This window comes from Triturus cristatus, chromosome 4_2 (genome assembly GCF_964204655.1).
Source record: "Triturus cristatus chromosome 4_2, aTriCri1.1, whole genome shotgun sequence".
Taxonomy (NCBI): Eukaryota; Metazoa; Chordata; class Amphibia; order Caudata; family Salamandridae; genus Triturus; species Triturus cristatus.
The window spans coordinates 491,641,022-491,664,379 of NC_140586.1; the positions used below are offsets into that span (position 1 = coordinate 491,641,022).

Here is a 23,358-nt window from a genome sequence, read left to right on the forward strand (position 1 = left end):
TGTTTGGGTAGAGCGGGAGGCTTGGATGGGTCACTTAATGGGACGTACGATAGGTTGACTCCTGGGCAGGTTAAGTTATGGTATGTGTATGTAAGACAATTTGTGTAGACAGATGGATGGAGGGATGGATAGATAGACGGGTAAATGAATGAAGGAATGAACAGAAGCAACTATGGATTTTAAAATAGGTGAGTGGGCTAGAATTGGTTGTAATCACACATAAGTATGTTGTGAAGGTAGGGTGAATTAATGGGCAGACTCTGATGACTGCATGTGTGGATGGATGGGTAGGAGGCTCTGATGATGGTAGGGTGGTGCTTGTTGGTGGATAAATCAGTAGTGCTTATTTTTGTCTAAGATTATTGTGTGGTGCAATAGGAAGATTTACATGTCGGTAATGTTGGGATGAATGTTACTATTTACTGTTCACATATATTCATTACTGACCTATACAAGAATAAAGATATGTTGCCAACAATAAAGTCCCACGTATTATGGAGCAGCTTCGTTTGTGGAGATTGTTGCCATCTATATTTGCTTGGCAATCAAAACAATGAACTTTGTTATTATCATTCTTCTTCTTCTTAGTAGTAGTAGCAGTGGCAGTACTGTGGCCATAATTATAGCTACCTCACAATTCTTTCTATGATTACTATGATCAGTATTATAATATCTTCATTATTGCAATAGAGGCTGATTAGGTCCTTCCCTAACATATCAATCGAAGGATTTGAGCTTCTGGTGTCCCCTGAAAACTGAATGTGAGCCCTGCATGTGAGCCCTGATATCTCTTTCTCTGCTCACGCTGGTGCCCCCATAGATGTTCATGTTATGTGGAGAGGCACCTCTCACGAAAACAGAGGAGAATTAATCTATATCTTTACTGCACATTTTTTCACACAAAAAATATGCTGAAATTTGGACGCTTTAATGCCATGCCTTACAACTCCCCCCATCAGCACCTCTGAGAAAGGAATCTGGCAGAAAAATGGGTATTGCTGGCCTCGTTTTACTGCAAGGAACACAGTGAAGAGCACAAGGGTACAAAGAAAACAAGGTAGCTGGGGAAGAAAAGCTAGCAGGGTACACTATTTCCGTGGTCGCCTGTCTCTAAGGCTGAAACAGAACTTTTAACCTGCAATGTGGAATTTATGCAGTTATCTGTTGGTTTTTGATATAGCGCAGATAGACCTCAAGGGGTGGAATAGTGGTTTAAAACAAAGGTTCAATAAGAAGATAGGATTATTTTGACAACGTCTGCAGGTGGCATAGATGTGCAAAGTATGGACAGTATTAAAGCAAACAATATATTAATATATTAATGTATGGTCAACAGCAGTGCAACACCACCGAATGTAATATATGTATATATATATATTACCTACTGGCGGTCGCCAGTAGGTAGTTATAGTTAGGACCCCTTTTCCATAGGAAAACCGCAACATTCTATTTGGAATAACTTTGGCGCCGGTCGACGAATCCTCGCGAAATTTTCAAAACTAATGGGGCGCTACGCTCCGCTCCTACCCTTAAAGTCTCGGGGGGATTCGTCAAGCGGGGGCTGAGAAAAAAGGGGGTCCCAAAACGCGTTTTTCCCATGCATTTTTCCATAGGACCTTTAGACACAGCTACAGCCCGAACGGCTGAACAGAGTTACTTGAAATTTGGCAGACAGGTAGTCTACAGGTCAAGGAAGTGCCTTTTGTAGGATTGGTGTAAATCTTTTCAGTAGATTCTGAGAAAATTGCATTTAAATCAATATATATATCTGAGCCAGCTTACGGTGCGCTTACGGTAAGCTTACCGTACGTGTACGGTGACGTGCGCGAGCGCGATTCTGATTGGCTGTTAGATCTTAGTAAACATTCGAATCGGTCGAAACCAGGAAGCTGCGTCCGCCATTTTCTCTCTCGCACTCTGAGGGGTGGAGGAATAACAAAGGGAAAAAACATGTAAAGGGGCTGTTTAGACAGCTCCTAACCACATAGCCTTGATGAAGGTATCCCCAAAGAACCCCCAAGGCCCAAAAATCAATTTTTATTTTTTTTGAAAAATCGCCGATTACGCTTACCGTACGCGTACGGTAAAAATTATATATAAAAAAAAAATTATCCACACTCTCCCCTCCCCGTGTGCAATTGGTGCCTTGAGGGCACCATTTGTGCATGGCATATAAACTCAATGTAAAAGATTTCCTTTCGCAACGATGCGCGTAATATGTCCTCCATGTGCGCACGGTGCGTGAAGCGCATCGTGCGTCCATGGCCCATCCAGCGTAACGTGGGCACGCGGTGCACGTAGCGCACCGCGTGCCCACCGTGCGTGCACGGCACTAACTGCGTAAAGTGGGCGCGCGGTGCACGAAGCGCACCGCGTGCTCACTGTGCGCGCACGGTGCGCGAAGCGCACCGTGCACGCACGGAACGAACTGCGTTAAGTGGGCGCGCACGCCACAAATGGCGTAAAGTAACTTAGCATTTAAAAAACCGTACAAATTCACTGAAAAAGCCATAGGTTTCACACACGTTATAGTTAGGAAATAGCATTTAAAAAACCTTGCAAATTCACTGGAAAAACCATAGGTTTCACACATGTTATAGTTAGCTGGACATTTTACTGATAAAAAACCAATGAAATTCCCCCGTTATAGTTAGTGCAGGCAACTATAACTCACGCGACCGCAATCCTCTGCTGATGACATATGTGTCTTTATGAAAAAAAAATATTTGTAATATATGTATAGCTAAAATTTAATGGAAGAAGACATGGGCAAATAAGTGTCTAAATACAGTATTAGCATCAGCAGAGGATTGCGGTCGCGTGAGTTATAGTTGCCTGCACTAACTATAACGGGGGAATTTCATTGGTTTTTTATCGTTAAAATGTCCAGCTAACTATAACATGTGTGAAACCTATGGTTTTTTCAGTGAATATATATATATATATATAAATGAAGTTCGCCACCGACACCAGTCTTCCAAGGACCAAAGGACGAAAAGCGGACCACAAAAGTCTGTGCAATTTCCAATTTTATTCCAAGCCAAGCAAATCCGCCATATCTTTATATATTATCTACTGGCGGTCGCCAGTAGATAGTTATAGTTAGGACCGTGTTTCCATAGGAAATTGGAAAATTCTATTTTGAATAACTTTGGTGCCGGTTGACGAATCCTCGCAAATTTTTCAAAATAGGTGGGGCGCTCTGCTCCGGTCCTACCCTGAAAGTCTCGGGGTGATTAGGCAAGCGGGGGCCGAGAAAAAAGGGGGGTCCCAAAACGCGTTTTCCCCATGCATTTTTCCATAGGGACCTTTAGTCCAAGGTACAGCCCGAACGGCTGAACAGAATTACTTGAAATTTGGCAGAGAGGTAGTCCTCAGGTCAGGGATGTGCCTTTTGAATATCTGGAGTCAATCTGTTCAGTAGTTCCTGAGAAAATTTCAGTTAAAAGTACATATATATCTATAAGCGCGCACGGTGCGCGCACGGTGACGTCAGTAAACATTCGAATCGGTCGAAATCAGGAAGTGTCGGCTGCCATTTTGTCTCTCGCAGTCTGAGGCAGTGAAAAACAAAGGTGTAGAACGTGAAAAGGGTGCAGGGTGGACAGTTCCTGACCCCCTAGCCTTTGTCAGGGGGTCACTGAAGGACCCCCAAGGGTGAAAAAAACATTTATTTATTTGACGAAAAAGCGCGGGGTGCGCGCACGGTGCGCGGACGGTGCGCGCACTGTACGCACAACGCATCGTGGGCGCTCGGTGCGCGAAGCGCACCGAGCGCCCACAGCGTGCGCACGGTGAAAAATCTGAAAAAAAAATATTAATAAATACATAACTTACAAATTCACTTAAAAAACCATAGGTTTCACACACGTTATAGTTAGGAATTAGCATTTAAAAAAAACCTTGCAAATTCACTTAAAAAACCATAGGTTTCACACATGTTATAGTTAGCTGGACATTTCCCTCGTCAGATATTACATATGTGTCTTTCTGAAAAATAAATATTTGTAATATATGTATAGCTAAAGATTAATGGAAGAAGACATGGGTAAATAGGTGTCTAAATACAGTGACAGTCGCGTGAGTTATAGTTGCCTGCACTAACTATAACGGGGGAATTTCATTGGTTTTTTACGAGGGAAATGTCCAGCTAACTATAACATTCGTGAAACCTATGGTTTTTTAAGTGAATATATATATATATATATATATATATATATATATATATATATATGTATATATATATATATTCACTGAAAAAAACATAGGTTTCAGGCACGTTATAGTTGGGAATTAGCATTTTAAAAACCTTAGAAATTCACTGAAAAAACCATAGGTTTCAGTTGCGTTATAGTTAGTTGGACATTTCTCTTGTACAAAACCATTGAAATTCCCCTGTTATAGTTAGTTCAGCTAACTATAACTCGCGCGCCCGCAATGCACTGCTGATGACATCGCATATTACATCACTCATGACATGGTCAGTGACATCACTAATGACATCACTGATGACATCTCAAATGACATCACTGATGACATCATCCTTGTAATTGAGTGGCAGACCTCCTCTCTCCATAATAGAACCTTTGACTCACTCACCTATACAGTCAGTCACGCACCTACTAAATCCTCCATCCAGACACTTATACACCCACTCATTCTTCAATACACCTTCCCATATATATAAAACATATTTAAACTTTAAAGAAACACACAGTCACTGGATGATGTCATCAGTGATGTCATCAGTGATGTCATTTGAGATGTCATCAGTGATGTCTCTGACCATATCATGAATGATGTAATATGTGAAGTCATCAGCGGTGCATTGCGGGGGCGCAAGTTATAGTTTGCTGAACTAACTATAACGGCGGAATTAATCTGGTTTTGTACGAGTGAAATGTCCAACTAATTTAACGTCAATAAAACCTGTGTTTTTTCATTGAATATATATATCTATCAGGAATCATGCCTGTGGAGGCTAAGGCCATCTGACCAGCTTCCGCATTGAGTGCTGCGAGACCCTGTGGCAAGGTGAGGGGTCCTCGGAGAAGATGCACTCCATGGCGCATAGATGGTATGGCTGGTATGATCGACAGGGCACTCAAAGAGGACGGCAATTGTGCTGCAACAAATAATAACATTTTCTTTAACGGATTTTGAATCTCAAAATACATCAGGGAAGAAGAACACTGGGTCCAAGTCCTCTTTCGGTGTTTGTGTGCCATATCCAATGGGACTCACCTGTTATAAACCATCATGATAGGTTGTGCCGCTTTCAAACACAAGCAGATGAAGGCAGAACTCTGAAACGCGTCCTTGTGAATAAAGCATTTTTACTTGGGCCCCATGAGTGCGGAATGTTTCTTCTGGGAACCGGAGCTTTGATATTTGTATGGAACCACCTCCATACTAACCGCACCCGTCTGCAAGAGTGCATACATTGCCGAGGTGGACTTTGGCGCTGGAATTTAATTGGCAATTGCACTGCCATCAGGGAATCAGGGCACCAACGCCGACTTTCATCGACCGGAATCATGCCTGTGGAGGCTAAGGCCATCTGACCCGCTTCCACGCTGAGTTCTGCAAGACCCTGTGGCAAGGCGAGGGGTCCTCGGAGAAGATGCACTCCACGGCGCATAGATGGTATGGCTGGGATGATCGACAGGGCACTCAAAGAGGACGGCAATTGTCCCGCAACAAATAAAATTTTCTTTAATGGACTTCGAATCCCAGAATACATCAGGGAAGAAGAATGCTGGGTCCGAGTCCTCTTTCGGTGTTTGTGTGCCATATCCAATGGGACTCACCTGTTATAAACCATCATGATAGATTGTGCTGCTTTTCAAACACAAGCAGATGAAGGCAGAACGCCAAAACGCATCCTTGTGAATAAAGCATTTTTACTTGGGCCCCATGAGTGCGGTATGTTTCTTCTGGGAACCGGAGTTTTATATATATATATCATCAATCAAAAAAGGCCACTGCACTCCAGAAGTCGTGTCAAATAAGGAAAGCTTTTAATAAAGCATAGTTCCCGCGACCATTACCACCACCAACGTTTCGACCAAGAGATGATCTTTGTCACGGTTACGTGAGTCCTTTGTCAGTTTCACCCTTTTATAGTGTTAGTTTACATGACCGGTTCTGATGCATTCTGGTCCTTGTATTTTCAAATGAGTCACATTTGATGATTACACAATGTACATTAGTTCATGTGTTTATAATGGCACTTCAATGTTATGTATACTCATATTATATTTTGCGAGTCTTTTAAACAGACTTCATTTGTCTGTCCATTTGGTTATAGATCAGTACCTATGTTCGAGAGTCATTTGCGTATTTTTCAAGTTCTTCCCTAAGTGGTGTTTTTGCTGTTTTCTCAACATTTTATATCTTATGATTTTCTCAAACTTTTGTATCTCTTTCAATTTGAACAAACTTTATTTGCGTGTTCATTATACTTAGGTTCAGTACCTAGTTTTAAAGATTGCTCGCATGTTTTGAGAGTTTTTACTCTTTTATTTCTGGGATTAGTACCCAATTAAAAAAAAGTGCCAGTTCTGGTATTCAAACAATTATAAATGTACACGTAATTCTTCATCTCCGTTCAACCCAAACAGAGTCTTGGTTTTGAACTTAACAATGAGGCGCGATTCCAATCTTTTTAGCTTAAGAGTGTGATTGCCTCCTCTTTCATGGATTGGAACAGTGGCGATTCCAAAGTATCGTATGTTCTCCCAGTTTTTTTATGTTGTGTATGAAGATGTTTCTATATCACATAATTCCTGTCTTTATTGTGAATGGCTCTGAGATGTTCTAATATTCGTTTCCGGAGAGGACAGATGGTGCTGCCAATGTAGCATAATCCACAGGTACATTCGATCATATAAACGACATATGATGTCTCACATGTTATTTTTTCAGTTATATTGAATGTTTTTCCTTTGAAGTCCTTGATGCTGGTCATTGATTTGCCAATTTTGCACGCTTTGCATTTATTGCAGTGCACAAATCCTTTTTGTTTTGCTGCCAGCCAAGTTGTTGATTTTTGTGATGTAAAATGGCTGTTTACAAGTTTATCTTTTAAGGATGCAACTTTGCGATACCTGGTGTTTGGTGTGGGTCCAATTATTTTTCCTGTTAGGATCTTTTATTATAACATTCCAATATTTTTGGAGGATTTGTTTGATTTTGAAACTGTCTTTGCTAAAGGTCAGAATTAGCCTGGTTGTATCATCAGTTTGTTTTTTCGCTTTGTTAATTAGGGTTTCTGCTCGTCAGTTTTTGCCCAATTTAGACCTTATTTTATATCTCTGTATTTGTATCCTCTCCTCATGAATCGTTTTTCACTTTCTTCAAAGTTTTTTTCAGCCATATCAGTTGCAGAGCAGTTTCTCCTCATTCTAATAAAATCCCCGTATGGGATACTTTTTATTAGATTGGCCGGATGAATACTTTTGTTGTGGAGTATACTGTTGGTGGCTGTAGGTTTGCGGTAGACTTTTGTTTGCATTTGATTTTCCTCAATGTATATTTGGACATCCAGGTATTGAATTGATTTGGAACTGATATTGTAGGTGAATTTCAAACCTATATCATTGGTGTTTTAGATGTCGAAGTATTCTTTGAATTCGTTTGGGTTGCCATTCCAGATTAAAAAGAGGTCATCGATATATCTCAGCCATAGTTCTATTTTGGCTGTATATCCTTCATTTTCCTCTTTCCATGCCACAAATGTTTCCCACCACCCCATGGTGAGGTTGGCATAACTGGGTGAAAAAGTTATTCCCATGGCATTTCCGCGTTGTTGAGTATATACTTTCTGATTTAAAAAAAAAAGATGTTATTTTTCAGACATAGTTCCACCATTTCCATTAACATGTTTATATATGTATGTATATACATATATATACAATATATATATATATATATATATATATATATATATATTACCTACTGGCGGTCGCCAGTAGGTAGTTATAGTTAGGACCACGTTTCCATAGGAAAACCTCAACATTCTATTTTGAATAACTTTGGCGCCGGTCGACGAATCCTCGCGAATTTCTCAAAATAGGTGGGGCGCTACGCTCCGCTCCTACCCTGAAAGTCTCGGGGGGATTCATCAAGCGGGGGCTGAGATAAAAGGGGGGTACCAAAACACGTTTTTCCCATGCATTTTTCCATAGGACCTTTAGAACGAGCTACAGCCCGAACGGCTGAACAGAATTACTAGAAATTTGGCAGAGAGGTAGTCCCTAGGTCAATGAAGTGCCTTTTGTAGGTTTGGTGTAAATCTGTTCAGTAGATTCTGAGAAAATAGCCTTTAAATCAATATATATATCTGAGCCCGCTTACGGTACGCTTACCGTACGCTTACCGTACGCTTACCGTAAGCTTACGGTGGCGTGCGCGAGCGCGATTCTGATTGGCTCTTAGATCTTAGTAAACATTCGAATCGGCCGAAACCAGGAAGCGGCGTCCGCCATTTTGTCTCTCGCACTGAGTGTTGTTTATCAAACATGATGGCCAAAAACATGTTACGGGGCTGTTTTGACAACTCCCTCCCACATAGTCATGTTGAGGGAGTCCCCAAACATCCCCCAAGAGCAAAAACGGTTTTATTTTTTTTTCGGCAATTTCGCGGGGTACGCTTACCGTACGCTTACCGTACGCTTACCGTAAGCTTACCGTACGCTTACGGTAAAAAAATAAAAATAAAAAAAACACTATCCACACTTACCCCACCCCCTGTGCTTTTGGTGGCCGCAGGCCACCAAATGTGCAGGGCTTATTAATAGAGAAAAAAAACGTAATTTTGGCAACATGAAATTATAAAATCGAAATAAAAAAAACACTATCCACATTGACCTCACCCCCTGTGCTTTTGGTGGCCGAAGGCCACCAAATGTACAGGGCTTATTAAAGTTGATAAAAACCGTGCACGGAACGAACTGCGTTAAGTGGGCGCGCACGCCACAAATGGCGTAAAGTAACTTAGCATTTAAAAAACCGTACAAATTCACTGAAAAAACCATAGGTTTCACACACGTTATAGTTAGGAAATAGCATTTAAAAAACCTTGCTAATTCACTGAAAAAACCATAGGTTTCACACATGTTATAGTTAGCTGGACATTTTACTGATAAAAAACCAATGAAATTCCCCCGTTATAGTTACTGTAGGCAACTATAACTCACGCGACCGTAATCCTCTGCTGATGACATATGTGTCTTTATGAAAAAAAAATATTTGTAATATATGTATAGCTAAAATTTAATGGAAGAAGATATGGGCAAATAAGTGTCTAAATACAGTATTAGCATCAGCAGAGGATTGCGGTCGCGTGAGTTATAGTTGCCTACAGTAACTATAACGGGGGAATTTCATTGGTTTTTTATCAGTAAAATGTCCAGCTAACTATAACATGTGTGAAACCTATGGTTTTTTCAGTGAATATATATATATATATATATATATATATATATATATATAGTTTTTTGATAGCATAAAAAATGCAACACAGTCATTCAATACAAACACTGCCAAATGAATAGATTACAAAAAAGTTGACTAAATTGTAATAACATCCTCATAGCACCTAAGAAATACAAATGTTCTTAGGGTGGATTCAATCCCTTCGACACTCATAGACCAATATGATCTATATGTCCCAAAACACCACAACGCATTATCATGCAATTGTATTGCATGATTAATTATCAACCTGGTGCTCTAGGTGGCAGAAGCGACTTCCGATCGGCCAGGTAAGTATGCAGGGGTTGCCAGTAGTCCTTACGATATGATGCTGGTGGTTGAAGCTCGCTGTTCTTTTAACAATATATGAAGCCCTTATGCCTCACTGTAACCCAAGGAGGAGAGCTTCTGCCCCACCTTACAGCAAAAAACACCTCCTAGCTAATAATAGGGCTATGGCCATGTATTTGTGACTCAACTTAGGGAAGTCATGTACATATCCCAAAAGGGCCACAAAGGTGTTTGATTGCGTCTGTGCCCCATCATTCATGTCATATCACTTGCTATCTGAAGGCATCCCCATGATAGGTGTAAGAAGTTAGCCTCAGGATGACCACAGTGTGCACAGTGAGCATCGGGCAGAGCTTTAGATGCCAAGGCATGGATGAGTGTAGTAGAGCTTATGTAAGCGCTTATAAAGCATTTCTATATGATAGCCATTCATAAATATTCCTTAAGTCTGCTGGCATCAATGGAAAGGAGATTGACTGCAGTAACATCTAGACTATCTGCTGTAGAATGACACCTGAAACCTCGAAGCAGATTTGAACACCATTATCTCACTTCAGGACTGGGGCCATAGGCTTGAGGATATGTTTGCCCTTGGGATAATATGATTGTATTGATATCTGTATATGTCCATGTGATGGGTACTCAGATTAGACTCCATTACACACACACACATATATATAATGCAAGAAGAGTTGCCCCTAGGTGGGATGCACTCCCAGGTGGAGATTACGCCAAAGCAAGGACACACGCCATGAACAAAGTCCTTTTTTGGTTTCCTGCCAGACGTGTTTCGGGCCAACGCCCTCTTCAGTGGCAGACCATGTGATGTGACGGTGTGCGGCAACCACCAGTAAATCCCTATAATAATTATGCTCAGGTGAACCACCTGAAGCAATGCTTTCTGGGACTGGTGGTTCAGTAAAACCCAAGTGGGTCGTGGCCGGCACTCACATTAAAAAATATCTTTAAAAGGATTTCCGATGTTCGCGCCGATGTTCGCATATAACAGGCACCTCCTGTTCCACAGTAAGCTGCCCCAATAAAGCAGCCACAGACCCGCAAGTGTTTCGCCGTGGTGCAATCCCACGACCAGGCTGGACGCTTTACAAAATGCAAGAAGTTGCCCCTAGGTGGGATGCACAGGTGGAGATTACGCCAAAGCAAGGGCAAAGAATGAGGGGGTGTATAAGTGTCTGGATGGAGGATTTAGTAGGTGTGTGACTGTATAAGTGAGTGATTTAGTGTGTCTTACTGAATGCATATGTTAGTGACTAAACTGTATGAATGTCTGTATCAGTGTGTCTGTTGTTGTGTAGGCTGCTGTATGGGTTGGTGAGTAGCTACATGAGTGTCTATATGGGTTATTGATTGGTTGCCAGAGTATCTGTATGGGTGCCTGAGTGTTTATGTGGGTCTGTGGGGTGTGTGTGACTTTGTGCATAGATGTGAGTGGGTGATTCACTGCGTGTCTGGGTTCAAGAGTGTGTCTCTGAAGGGCTGTATGGGTGAGTAAGTGTGCATATGGCTGTGTTGATGAGTGAATGGATGTCTCAGTGGTATATGTGTGAGTATCCACATATGTCAAACGCAGTATATCTGGGTGTTGGAGTATATAAATGACTATATGTGAGAGTGAGTGATAGTGAGAGTGGCTGTATGGATGAGTGTGTGTCAGTGATTGTATAAGAGAGTAAGTATGTGTTAGTATCTGTATGAATAGGTGAGGTGGTGTGTGTATAACTGTATAGGTGAGTAAATGGGAGTGTGATTGATTCTTTACATGACTGACTAGGTGTGTAAGTAACTGTATGTGTGAGTGGCGGTGTGTGAGTATCTGTATAGGTGTATGAGTGCATATGATAGCACTGTATTGATGAGTGACTGCATGTATGAGTGACTGTATATGTGAATGAGTGGATGTGTGTGTAGACCTAGGAATCAGTGAGTGAGTGTGAAGTAGCTGGTGTTGGTGTGTCTATGGTTTCGAAAATGGTACTCTGTATTTTAGAGTGGGTGTATCTAAGGTTATATGAGGGTGTGAGGAGGTGCATCAGATTATCACGTGGATGATGTCATCAGTGATGTCATCAGTTATGTCACTGACCATTTCATGAATGACGTAATATGTGACGTCATCAGCAGTGCATTGCGGAGGCGCACGTTCTAGTTAGCTGAACTAACTATAATGACCTCATTTCACTAGTTTTGTAGGAGTGAAATGTCCAACTAACTATAACGTCCCTGAAACCTCTGTTTTTTTCAGTGAATATATATATATATATATTCTACTGGTGGTCGCCAGTAGGTAGTTATCTTTAGGAACAAAGTTTCCAGTTTCCATAGTAAAAGTGTTTTTTGTTTTGCCAATAACTTTGACGCCGCTTAACGAATCTCCACAAAAATTTCACAAACCTTCAGCTGCCGTGTTTTAAAAAAGTTCAGATATTGTGTTGAAAGTTTCGGGGTGGTCCGTTAAGTGGGGGCAGAGTAAAAAGGGGGTCCCAAAACAGATTTTCCCCATGTTAAGTCTATGGAGATTTTTCATTTTTTAAACACGACTACAGCGCGAACTGCTGAATGGAATTACACCAGATTTGGCAGAAAGCTTGATGTTATATATGCTTTCTTTACTATTGTCATTTTCATGTTTGTTTTTGCGATATTGTATAATTTTGTGCAGGTTTTACATACAGGCATCTGTTGTGTTTTCCCTTTTCTCTGCACGTTGCCGCACTCTCTCAAGTGTTTTCTCCCTCAAGCTCTGATGCATCTCGGGCTGCTGGTGCCATTTTGTGTTGCAATTGAGATGTACATCACCTTTCTCCTCAGCCTTATGAACAATTTCCCAACACGGTATTTCCTTCTCTGTGGGCCGGCTTTCTGTGGCTGCCAGCCTCTCTGCTCCAACTGGTCTTCTGACTCCGTTTTTAGCTCCTCCGAGAGGCACAGCTTCGGTTCCTGCCGATCGGCTTCCCCTCTTACTGCCCCAGTCATTTTTATCTCAGTGATAACAACCACAGGAGGAGCTTTTTCCCACCTCTCCTTATTTTAACCCTTTCATTGTTGTTTTTCCTATTTGTTGGCTATTGAAATAGATAGTTCTCCATTAATACAAGAGAATGACGAGGAAGAAATTGCTTTAAAAGATAAATTGAATGATTTCCTTCAGGCTTCAGTGGAGCAGGCTGTGGCAGCCTCCATGGACAAAGTTACCAAAAACATTGAAAATTCTGTTATAAATGTAATATCGAAGACGATTTTTGCCCATTCTGCGAGGGAAAGCAGAAAGTGCAAGACTATGGGTTTTCCTATGGCAGCTATTCTAAATCTTCTAAAGCTAACATTGCACTGTTGACTAATGAGATCTCCTCACACAAGGCAGAGGACGCGATTCTTCCCAGGCCTTCCAAAGAGGGGAATAATTCTTTGGCACCCACAAAATGTAAAATAATTTCCAAACATGGAATTATTAAATTGTCTCCTATTTCAGTCACACATATCCCGGACACTGATGATGATATTGGCGATCTGGAGTCATATAATGACAAGGTTCGAATTGGGGATTTTGATCCTTTTTCTGCCCATCCTCCTAAAAGATCCAAAGTATCCTCTTCTGACTATCCCTTTGCTCCCAAACCTGTATTAGACTCTTAAGGTGTCCCTATGTTTGAACCCAATTCGATCCACTATCCCAATTCAATTGAGTGGTTTCCTGTAGACCACATGGGAGAGTACATATCCTTTCACTTACGTTTACCACTGATCAAACAGATGAGGGCTAAATTAAATTTGGAATGTCCTAGGCCTCCTCTTCTGCCAAAAATGACTCTGACTCCTACTGTTTACCCTTCTATATTCACGTTCTTCTCTAAATTTGGCAAGGACCCATGAAAAGTAGTGGACAAAGCCTGGTCTACCTGTCAGGACGTTTGGATGTCGTTGGGCCCCTGGCTCGAATATTTGATTTGGCGGAATCCGCATGCCTCAATCATTCCCCCATTGAACCTGAAGTTCCTTCTTTATGGGTGCAAAGAACCTTTGGCTTACTAGACAATGATAACTCTGCTATCACACATAAGCGTCACAAAGGACAATTGATAAAACTGGATCCCAAGTTAGTTAACGTAGAAACCATGTACCCTGGAGTTAAAGTGGAAGGCCTTCTGTTTGGAGATTCCTTCATATTGTAACTTAGCAAATATGTGTCATGTTAGACCTGGCACCATTGGCGTGGGTCTCCCTTCCATTTTTTCATTGTTGCCTCCTATATTTTTGCTATGTTTTTCCTGCTCTAGATGCTTTGGGCACTTTGCCACGCTGTTCAGTGCCAAAGTGCAAGTGCTCCCTATTGTAAATTGTTGTCAGGGATTAGTGACTCCATGATTGGCTTGTTTGATTTACTTGTCAGACCCTAGTACAGTACACCATGAGGGCCCAGGGCCTGTAAATCAAATGCTGCTGGTGGGCTTGCAGCACTGATTGTGTCACAAACAGAAGCAGCTTGTAAAATATGGCTCTGGCCTGCCATTGCAGAGCCTGTGTACAGTCTGGGACTGCCATGTCGGCTTGGCAAGTGCACCCACTTGCCAGTCCCTAAAACCTTCCCTTTTCTACATGTTAGTCCCCCCTATGGTAGGCCCAAGGTACACCTATGGGCAGGGTGCATTGTATGTGAAAGGTAGGGCATGCCCTGGTGTGGGTGGCATGTCCTGATAGTGAATTACAGCCAATTTGGTTTTTCACTATTGCAAGGCTACCTGTTCCCATAGGCTAGAATGGGCAGTTTGATTATAACATTTTATAATCCCAACTGACCAAGAGAACCAGGTAGAAAAACAAACTTAGTATGCCTGAAGTCAGAATGATTAAATACATCTTTTAGTGTGGGTGATTTTTACATTCTGTGTTTGAAAATACCACTTTTAGAAAGTAGGTATTTTCTTGCCTAACCATCCAGTATGCCTCTGCTAGGTTTGTGTATTACATGTCTGGTTTGTGAGTGACAGGGGGCTGGTGAGGGCTTTGGCTCCAGCAGTCTGATGAGTCCGGGCTGGGCTGAATAGGTCCTGGGTTGAATAGAGAGCAGGGGGGTGAGATTTCCTTTCACTTGCCTGAGCCTACATTGAATAGAGAGTAGGGGGAGGAGATTTATTTTCAGCTACCTGGGCCAGGTCTGCTTTCAACAATTCTGTCTCCACCTCCTGCCAGGAAGCTGCACCAGGGAGAACAGAACTGGTTTGGGCTGGGTACAGACACTCTCTGCCTTCAGAGAACAAAGAAATTGTGTGTATAAAAAGAGGGACCCAGACCCCAAAACTTTAGATCACTTCTGGGAATCAAGACAAACCTTTGCCAAGGAGAGAAACCAAGGAAGCTGAAGGAGGAGACTGCCCCTGCGCTGGTTACTGCTTGGGGTTGGCCTGCAGTGGTTACTTATTGCCATGGAAAGGAGAAAAGGAACTTTGTGTGTACTGTATTATCTTGAGGAAGATCTCTAAGGGCCTGATGCTGAGGTTGCCTCCTGTTCTGAAGTCTCAAGGACACAAATACTTCACCACCAGCTCCCCCTAAATTTCCTTGCTGGGAAATATACCTCCATAGAGGAGCCTACTGTTGTTTTAGGACGTCTAGAGACTGCGTGTTGCTGGGAGCTGGGAGCGCAACACAACGAGGAAGAAGCATGTTGCCACTGCAGCTGTTGCCATCGCATCGTCAAAGAAGCGTGCCGCCGCCGCAGCTGTTTGCCGTCGCATCGCCGAAGAAGCGTGTTGCATCACCGGTGAAGCGTGCCACCGCCGCACTACCAGAGAAGCGCGTCGAAGGGCCTGACGCGGCTCAAGAAACCATCAATTTCGCTGCATGGCCGTTGGGCATGCACGCATCGTATCCCAGTTGTCGCATTGCATCCAAGACCATTTTTTCGCATCGCACCGGATCGCCATCTTGTCGCATCGTAACCGGAACACCGTAAGAAACCAACGCATCCCCTCCTCTCCGGTAAGGAACCAACGCATCACCTCCCCTGCGTGCAGAAAGGAACCGACGCATCACCTCCCCAGAAGAAAGGAACTGACGCATCACCTTCCCTGCGACCCTTTTGTTTATATTGCGTTACGCATCCAAGGTACTTTGAGAGTAAAGTGTTGCATTTACTATCTACATTGAACTAAGCTATTTCTACCATTTGAAAGTCATATTTTTGAATGCTGTATTGTGGATTTTTGTCGTTTGGTCTTGTGTTAAATCTAAATAAAGATTACTTATTTTTCTAAACTGGTGTGGTGTCCATCTGTAGTGTTTTCACTGTATTACTGTATGTGTTCACAAATGCTTTACACACTGTCTCCAAGATAAGCCTGCCTGCTCGTGCCAAGCTACCAAGGGGGTGAGCAGGGGTTATTTTAGGAGTGTAGCCTCCTTACCCTGACTAGAAGCAAGGGCCTCTACTTGGTCAAAGGTTCCTACCTCTGCCAACTAGAGACCCCCATTTCTAACATGCCCACTTTCCAATCTCTTGATAATGTGCAACAATCTTTGAAGAAGGGCTTCTCTCAGCATTTTTTCTCCAGGGCTGGTAGAGGCAGGAGCACTTGACCAGCCACATCTTCCACAGCCAAGGTTCCCTAGGCTCCTTCAACTTGGGCTTTGAAGATTACAAGCCTCAATCCTACCCCCTGAGAGATAGAGGCTTTTGAGGCTGGGCCACAAAGGTTCCAGATACAACCCTCAAACAGGTATGTCTTTCTTCTGGCCTTCCCATAGGAGGCTCTCTTCAATTCTTCCTTCCAAAGTGGAATTCCTTAACTTCAGACTGATGGGAGTTAAACACTGTTCAAGGTTATTCATAGAACTGTGTCCAGGCCTTTTCAAACAGTGTTTCCCTCCCCCCCAAAAATGTCCTCTTAAATGTCCAATCTCATTTCTAAAAGAAGGCCATTCAAATTACCTTCCCCGATCCTTTACATTTTCTCAGCTTGATTTTTCTCGTCCAAAAGAAAAACAAGAAAATTAGGTCAGTCGTCAATCTCAGACAGTTCAATTAATTTGTCATTTATCGATATTTCAAGGTGGAGACTATTATCCATCCCAGAGATTTGTTGCTTCAACACGACTGGATGGTTCATTTGTACCTTCAAGACGCTGATCTCACTGTGTGTATTTTCCTGCCCCACAGAAAGTTTCTCCAATTTCAGTGGCAAGGTAAAACAACATTTTTCCTCTCTTCATTTTGGACTTTCCACAGCACCATGGTGTTTTATCAAGCGAATGAAACCTGTGGTCGCTTTTCTCAGAGCTCACTGCGTCGGGCTCATCATCTATGCGGACGATATTCTTTTAATGCATCATAATCATTCTACTCTCCAATCTCAGATACAGCGTACATGTTCCTACCTATCAGATCTGAGTTTTATGATCAACACAGAAAATATATGTTAAATCTTACCAAGCAGATATAGTTTCCAGCAGCGGTCGGTAGTAGGAGTAGCTGCCGGGCAGTGACATGGGGAGGGGGAGGGGCAGGGTGGAGGGTAGTAATCTATGGATTACGGAGGTTTACAGGTAAGTTAACATATAAATTAATAAAACAAATTTTGTTGCATGCACTGCATCGCATTTGGGGATGCAGTGCACGCAATGAAATTAATTTTATTAATTTATATGTTAACTTACCTGTAAACCTCCGTAATCCATAGTTTACTACCCCCCACCCTGCCCCTCCCCCTCCCCACATCACCACCCGGCAGCTACTCCTACTACCGACCGCAGCTGATAGTTTCTAGGGTTTCTTATAAACTCTTCCAGTGCAACTCTCCATGTTCCTTCAGTGAAAATAAAGACTATCAAATTCGAAATTCTCCAGACCATCCGGAGTTCAGTAATATCTCTCAGAACCCTAGCGATAATTGTGGGTCTTCCTCCTTACAGGCTATTTTCCAGGTGCTCCTCACTATTGTGCGCTCTAAAGACCAAAGATTCACAGCTTATGCAAAGGCCTGGCCTATTCTGACCCCATCATTCTAGATCCAGAATCCTGTTTAGAGTGTCAATGGTGGATTCCATTTAGGTGCCTGGAACAGTAGAACTATTTTTGCATCAGCCCCGATCTTGTGTTAGAATCAGATGCAAGTCGAATGGAGTGGACGCCCGATGTGGACCAATCTCGACTGGCGGTACTTGGTCCAGTGTGAAGTTCAGATTGCATATCAATTTTTTAGAGATGCTGGCAGGCTCTTTTGTGATCAAAAGCCTAGTAAAAGACAAGGTTCACTAATGCATCCTTCTTCGCTGGGGCAAGCACACTGATGTCCATTACATAAATCATCTGGACGGAACCTGATCAAAACCCTTAGCGGAACTAGCCAAAAGTTTTTGGGAATTCTGCCTCTGAAACAACATTTCTGTGCTCGCAGAATACTTACCAGGAGATGTCAACTCTGTAGCAGACTGACATTCCTGCCATTTTCAAGACTCGAGCGATTGGAAGCCTCACCCTTCAGTATTTCATTCTCTGCTTCACAAATGGGGTCCTTTTTAGATAGACCTGTTTGCTTCCAGACTTAGTTGTCAACTTCCTCTATTCTACAGTTGGCACCCAGATCCCTTAGCCTTTGCTTCGCATGCTTTTCTCTAGGATTAGACTCTTTCAATCAATTATGCCTTACTGCCTTTCATAATGATAAAAAGGGTCTTGTCCCAGGTCAGACATCAGAAAACGACACTCATTCTGGTGGCTCCCTTTTGGCAATTACATATTTGGTTGCCTCCCTTTCTAGAACAAGCCGTCTTTTTTCAAGTTCTTCTACATTCCTTCCCCAACCTCCTTCTGAATCCTTTTGGTCTTCTTCACAACCGTGTGTTGGACAATTCCCTAATTCTTTTGGCTTGAAAGATATGAGGAGTTTCCAATCTTTCCCTCTCATTTTACCAGAAGCATCAGTGTACATCAATAACTCCTGGGCATGAGGGACCATCAAAGCTTACAAATCAGCATGGTCTTTATGGGCAAGCGGGTGTGTGGGAAAGTCTGTCAATCCCTTTTCAGTGGATATAACTTACGTTCTTAATTTCTTGGCAGCCAAAGCTAGCAAGGGAAAAATGTACCAAACTATTAATCTTTACAGATCTGCCATCTCTATTAATCATCCCTACATCAATAGGAAACCAGTGGGGGAACTCGTCTGCCAACTGTTGAAGGGTGTAACATTTCCTAATCCTCCTCTTCTTAAGTGCAGTAGGTTGTGGGGTGTAAATGTGGTTTTAACCCTGTTTATTTCATTGCCGGATAATGTTAACTTTTCATTGAAAATGTCTGCAAAACTTACCATGTTACTATGTCTAATATCTATTAAATGACTGTTTGATGTTAGAGCTCTGGATATTTCATCTCATTAATTTACTCCAACAGGTGTGCTGTTTACAGTTCTTAGACGTACAAAGACAAATTTGAATTATGTTTTTTATCCCTATTTTCCTAATCAAGCTTAACTCTGTGTTGGACAATGTCTCAAAGTATATGGAAAGAACACAGTTGGTCTGTGACCATCCTTAGACACCAAACTTCTAATTTCTTTCAGGAAACCCCATAAACCAGTTTCTTCTCCTACCCTTGCTTGATGGGTTAAGTGGGTCACGTGCATAGCGGGTATTGATACTTCCATTTTTGGTGCCCATTCTTCTGGAGGAGCCATGGCCTCCTTAACATTTGGGGCAGGCTTCCATCTGGAGGATATTCTGAGATCATCTGATTGGTCTAAAGACAATGTTTTCCATACTTTTTATTGTAAGCCTGTTTATAATGTATCTTCTGTTGTATTTAGTATGCTTTTAAAAAGCATAATATGAGCCTCCAGTCTTGCAATACAATGAAACTTTTCTTAGTAATTTATGAAGGAAAGTCTTAATTATATTAAAGACACAGAAGCAAGTATTATCCCACCACAAATGATTTAACCTCATGTTGTTTCCCATCCTGACAGCGACTCCACCTGTTCTGCCTCCTTCATCCTAAGGAATGCTCTACTCAGACTCCCTCTTCAGGGCAGCTGTTTTCTCCTATGGATGTTACAGATGTACCTGTTTCTACTACTTCTACTATTGTTATCCTGGTTCACAGAGCTATTCACTTTTCCAAGGAACAGTTGACTGTGACTTTGCCACTTTCATTTGCATTATCCATTTTTTCTTTATTCAATGTTCATCCATAATTTCTCACACAAGAAAAGAGGGCTGTTCGCAGTCAAGCTGAGTACTGTACTGCTATTGGTTACTCTGGTGCTACATAGTTCGTTCCCATTGGCTGGTTGTTTCCAGGTTCATGGGATTTGTAGTTTCTCATTTCATTCTTGACTGCTGCTGTTCAAATAAAGCAAGAACAGAGAAGCATAATACTAGTCTCTGTGTCTTTAATAAAATAAAGATTTTTCCTCATAAATGTCTAGGAAAATCCACATTTTTGTGATAAGAGTTACTAATGGGTGATGACTTTTAAATTCCACAGCTAGACAGATATTTCTGCCTGAAACTGTTGAATATCTTACTGCCAGGAACTTCCTTCCGGGTGTACGCAAAAATGTATATTTATGGAGATCTCTGCAGGTAGGTTTCCTTATGTGAATAGGGCCCAATGTATTCTATCAAAGCTACATCTGTGCAGACTGAAAACCCAACAGGAAACTTGAAATTCTCTTAACCTCAATGTTTCTTTACACTTCCATTGAAAATTGGTTTGTAGCATTATACATTTAAGGTGTAGTTTGGTAACCTTATCAATTTCAGGAAATTCTAGATTCAACATCATATTAAAATACTTAAAATATGGGTCATAGATAGATGGGCTGTGTGTATGAGTAGTAGCTATGCAGAATGCTCTGTTTCTTTAGATTTGTATCACATGGTATTTTAAAGTGTTTTCATATTTCACATGTTTTCTTAGAAATTATCTTAAGATATCCATTCATCTCTCACAGGGTGCTGGTGCCCATCCTGTACTGGGATGTATTGTTATGATTCTGTCTTTCCTGCAACCGATCCTCGCTTTGTTCCGTCCTGGTCCAAAGGATAGCCAGTAAGTACAAACATTTATTTACTTACAATAGAAATATATAAAACTGAAAACCACTATGGCCAGTCCTTAGTTTCATCTTACATTATTTCTGATGAAGGCCAACCACAAATAGCCTTTGTAATTATGGCTCTAGAGAGTTGTGGAGCAGCATTTATTTGTCTGTAGTCTATCTATACACCTATGACATAAAATATTGGGATTGAGATTCAAGGCACACAATAGATAATGAGAACAACCTCATTGTATAGGTTGGGCCAGGTTCTCTTGAGCGTTCAGTTACAGGGGCCACTAAGCTCTCTGGAAGGGGAAACTAGGGCTCTTGGTCACCAGTTCTCAGAACAAGTCAAAAACAGAAAGTGGGGCTTAATTAAATATCCCTGACTGTTTGAGTAAATGCAGTCAAAGGCTTAACCTTAAAGGGTTTCTGGGGTCAGTATAGGTAGAATACAACAGTTACCAAAGCAACAGTACTGTATGTCCAGCAAAGATTGTGTGTTTACAACACCTTCAATGAAATACCCATATCTGAGATACATTTGTAACATAAACAGGTGACACCGCTAGATAACACAAAACACAATCAAAATACTAAACACATTGCTAGGTGTCAGAATGTAATCATACAGTGAACCAGTAATGTCACAACGAAAATATGAGCCTCATGCAGGTCTACCAGGCAGCAGTTAAAGCAGATCTACATGCATTATAGTACTGAAACCATAGCCATAACCATAGTGTCACTGATTGATAGCCCCTGGAAAAACACTATATCATTTTTCTAATCATTTGAATGTTTCTGAAGCTCTGTTGCTCACCAAGTTAAGAACTTGCCCAGAGAAAAACAACACACATTCAGTGCCTACTTTGAGCCAGTGGTTGCAGGTGCGGCCAACTGGCAAACCTTTTAGGGGCCCAGCACTTATTTTTCCGCACAAGACATTTCCTGAGAGCAAGAGAAGAACAAACAAACAAAAAGTTAGGAAGGATAAAGAGAAAAACAGAAAGCTGTCACAAAGGGAGAAAGTAGGAACTTACAAGAGTGTCTGGTGGTCGATTAAAGTGACATGAGTTGGATTATGAGACTACACAGCCTGGTTTTTGGAATGTTGACATATAATAGCACTGGCAGCAGGCTTCTGAAGAGGGCTTCAGTTCATCGGCTCTCATTGTTTTACGAATTAAACAGTGCACAGAACCATGTTAGCCCTATGGATATAGCCTTGCAAGATTTGCAAATACTGTTCATGAATCTTTGTACCCAAACAAGCATTTTTTGCTTTGCAAGTCATTTTGCAAAAACCTTTATATTCAGCTTCCCGGGCCATGATGCCATGATCTTTGCATCATTGTGCTACACAGGGCAACTAAAAATTGTGACCCTATATGAGTTCTTTTAAGGTGAGCATTTCCCCTGCAAAGACTGTGGCTTTTCTTGATTGTTCTAGCAACCGAGTGTCCCTGTCACTGACCACGAGTGAGTGTGGTGTGTGTTGTTTGGTCATGAGGCGGAAGCCGGGACAGTGCTAGTAACTTTACCGCTTGACTGCAAAAGCCATAGATTGTTTTTAACGCGCACTTGAAAACCGAATGCTGTATTATAGCTTCTTTTAAAATCACATTTTGTATTCTGCCACTTACTAATCAGGCCGACGCTGAGTGATAGCGCATCCTGCCCCCCCTCGTGAAACCGACAGAGCCTTCGGCTTCCCTGCTGCACTTTCAACTTCCGGGCCCACCATCTTGGGTGAGGAACCCGATCACCTTGCTAGGCCCCTCCCACCCCGAGGCCCTAGCCCTACAAAAGAACAACGATTACACCATTCGCCCACTGACTACGAGTGAGTGTGGTGTGTGTTGTTTGGTCCTGAGGCGGAAGCCGGGACAGTGCTAGTAACTTTACCGCTTGACTGCAAAAGCCATAGATTGTTTTTAACGCACACTTGAAAACCGAATGCTGTATTATAGCTTCTTTTAAAATCACATTTTGTATTCTGCCACTTACTAATCAGGCCGACGCTGAGTGATAGCGCATCCTTCCCCCCCTCGTGAAACCGACAGAGCCTTCGGCTTCCCTGCTGCACTTTCAACTTCCGGGCCCACCATCTTGGGTGAGGAACCCGATCACCTTGCTAGGCCCCTCCCACCCCAAGGCCCTAGCCCTACAAAAGAACAACGATTACACCATTCGCCCACTGACTACGAGTGAGTGTGGTGTGTGTTGTTTGGTCCTGAGGCGGAAGCCGGGACAGTGCTAGTAACTTTACCGCTTGACTGCAAAAGCCATAGATTGTTTTTAACGCGCACTTGAAAACCGAATGCTGTATTATAGCTTCTTTTAAAATCACATTTTGTATTCTGCCACTTACTAATCAGGCCGACGCTGAGTGATAGCGCATCCTGCCTCCCCTCGTGAAACCGACAGAGCCTTCGGCTTCCCTGCTGCACTTTCAACTTCTGGGCCCACCATCTTGGGTGAGGAACCCGATCACCTTGCTAGGCCCCTCCCACCCGAGGCCCTAGCCCTA

The 23,358-nt window shown here is 42.2% G+C and overlaps 1 protein-coding gene across 2 annotated transcripts in view; it reads left to right on the top strand.

Moving 5' to 3' along the window:
* The window catches only part of LOC146834592 (ferric reductase 1-like), a 485,837-nt gene that overhangs the window by 394,114 nt on the left and 68,365 nt on the right, over nt 1-23,358 (top strand). For both annotated transcript variants that reach the window (XM_085602043.1, XM_085602045.1), the window contains exon 12: nt 20,736-20,833. In XM_085602043.1, coding sequence (XP_085458169.1) covers nt 20,736-20,833 — 98 coding nt within the window. The remainder of the gene's footprint in view (nt 1-20,735; nt 20,834-23,358) is intronic.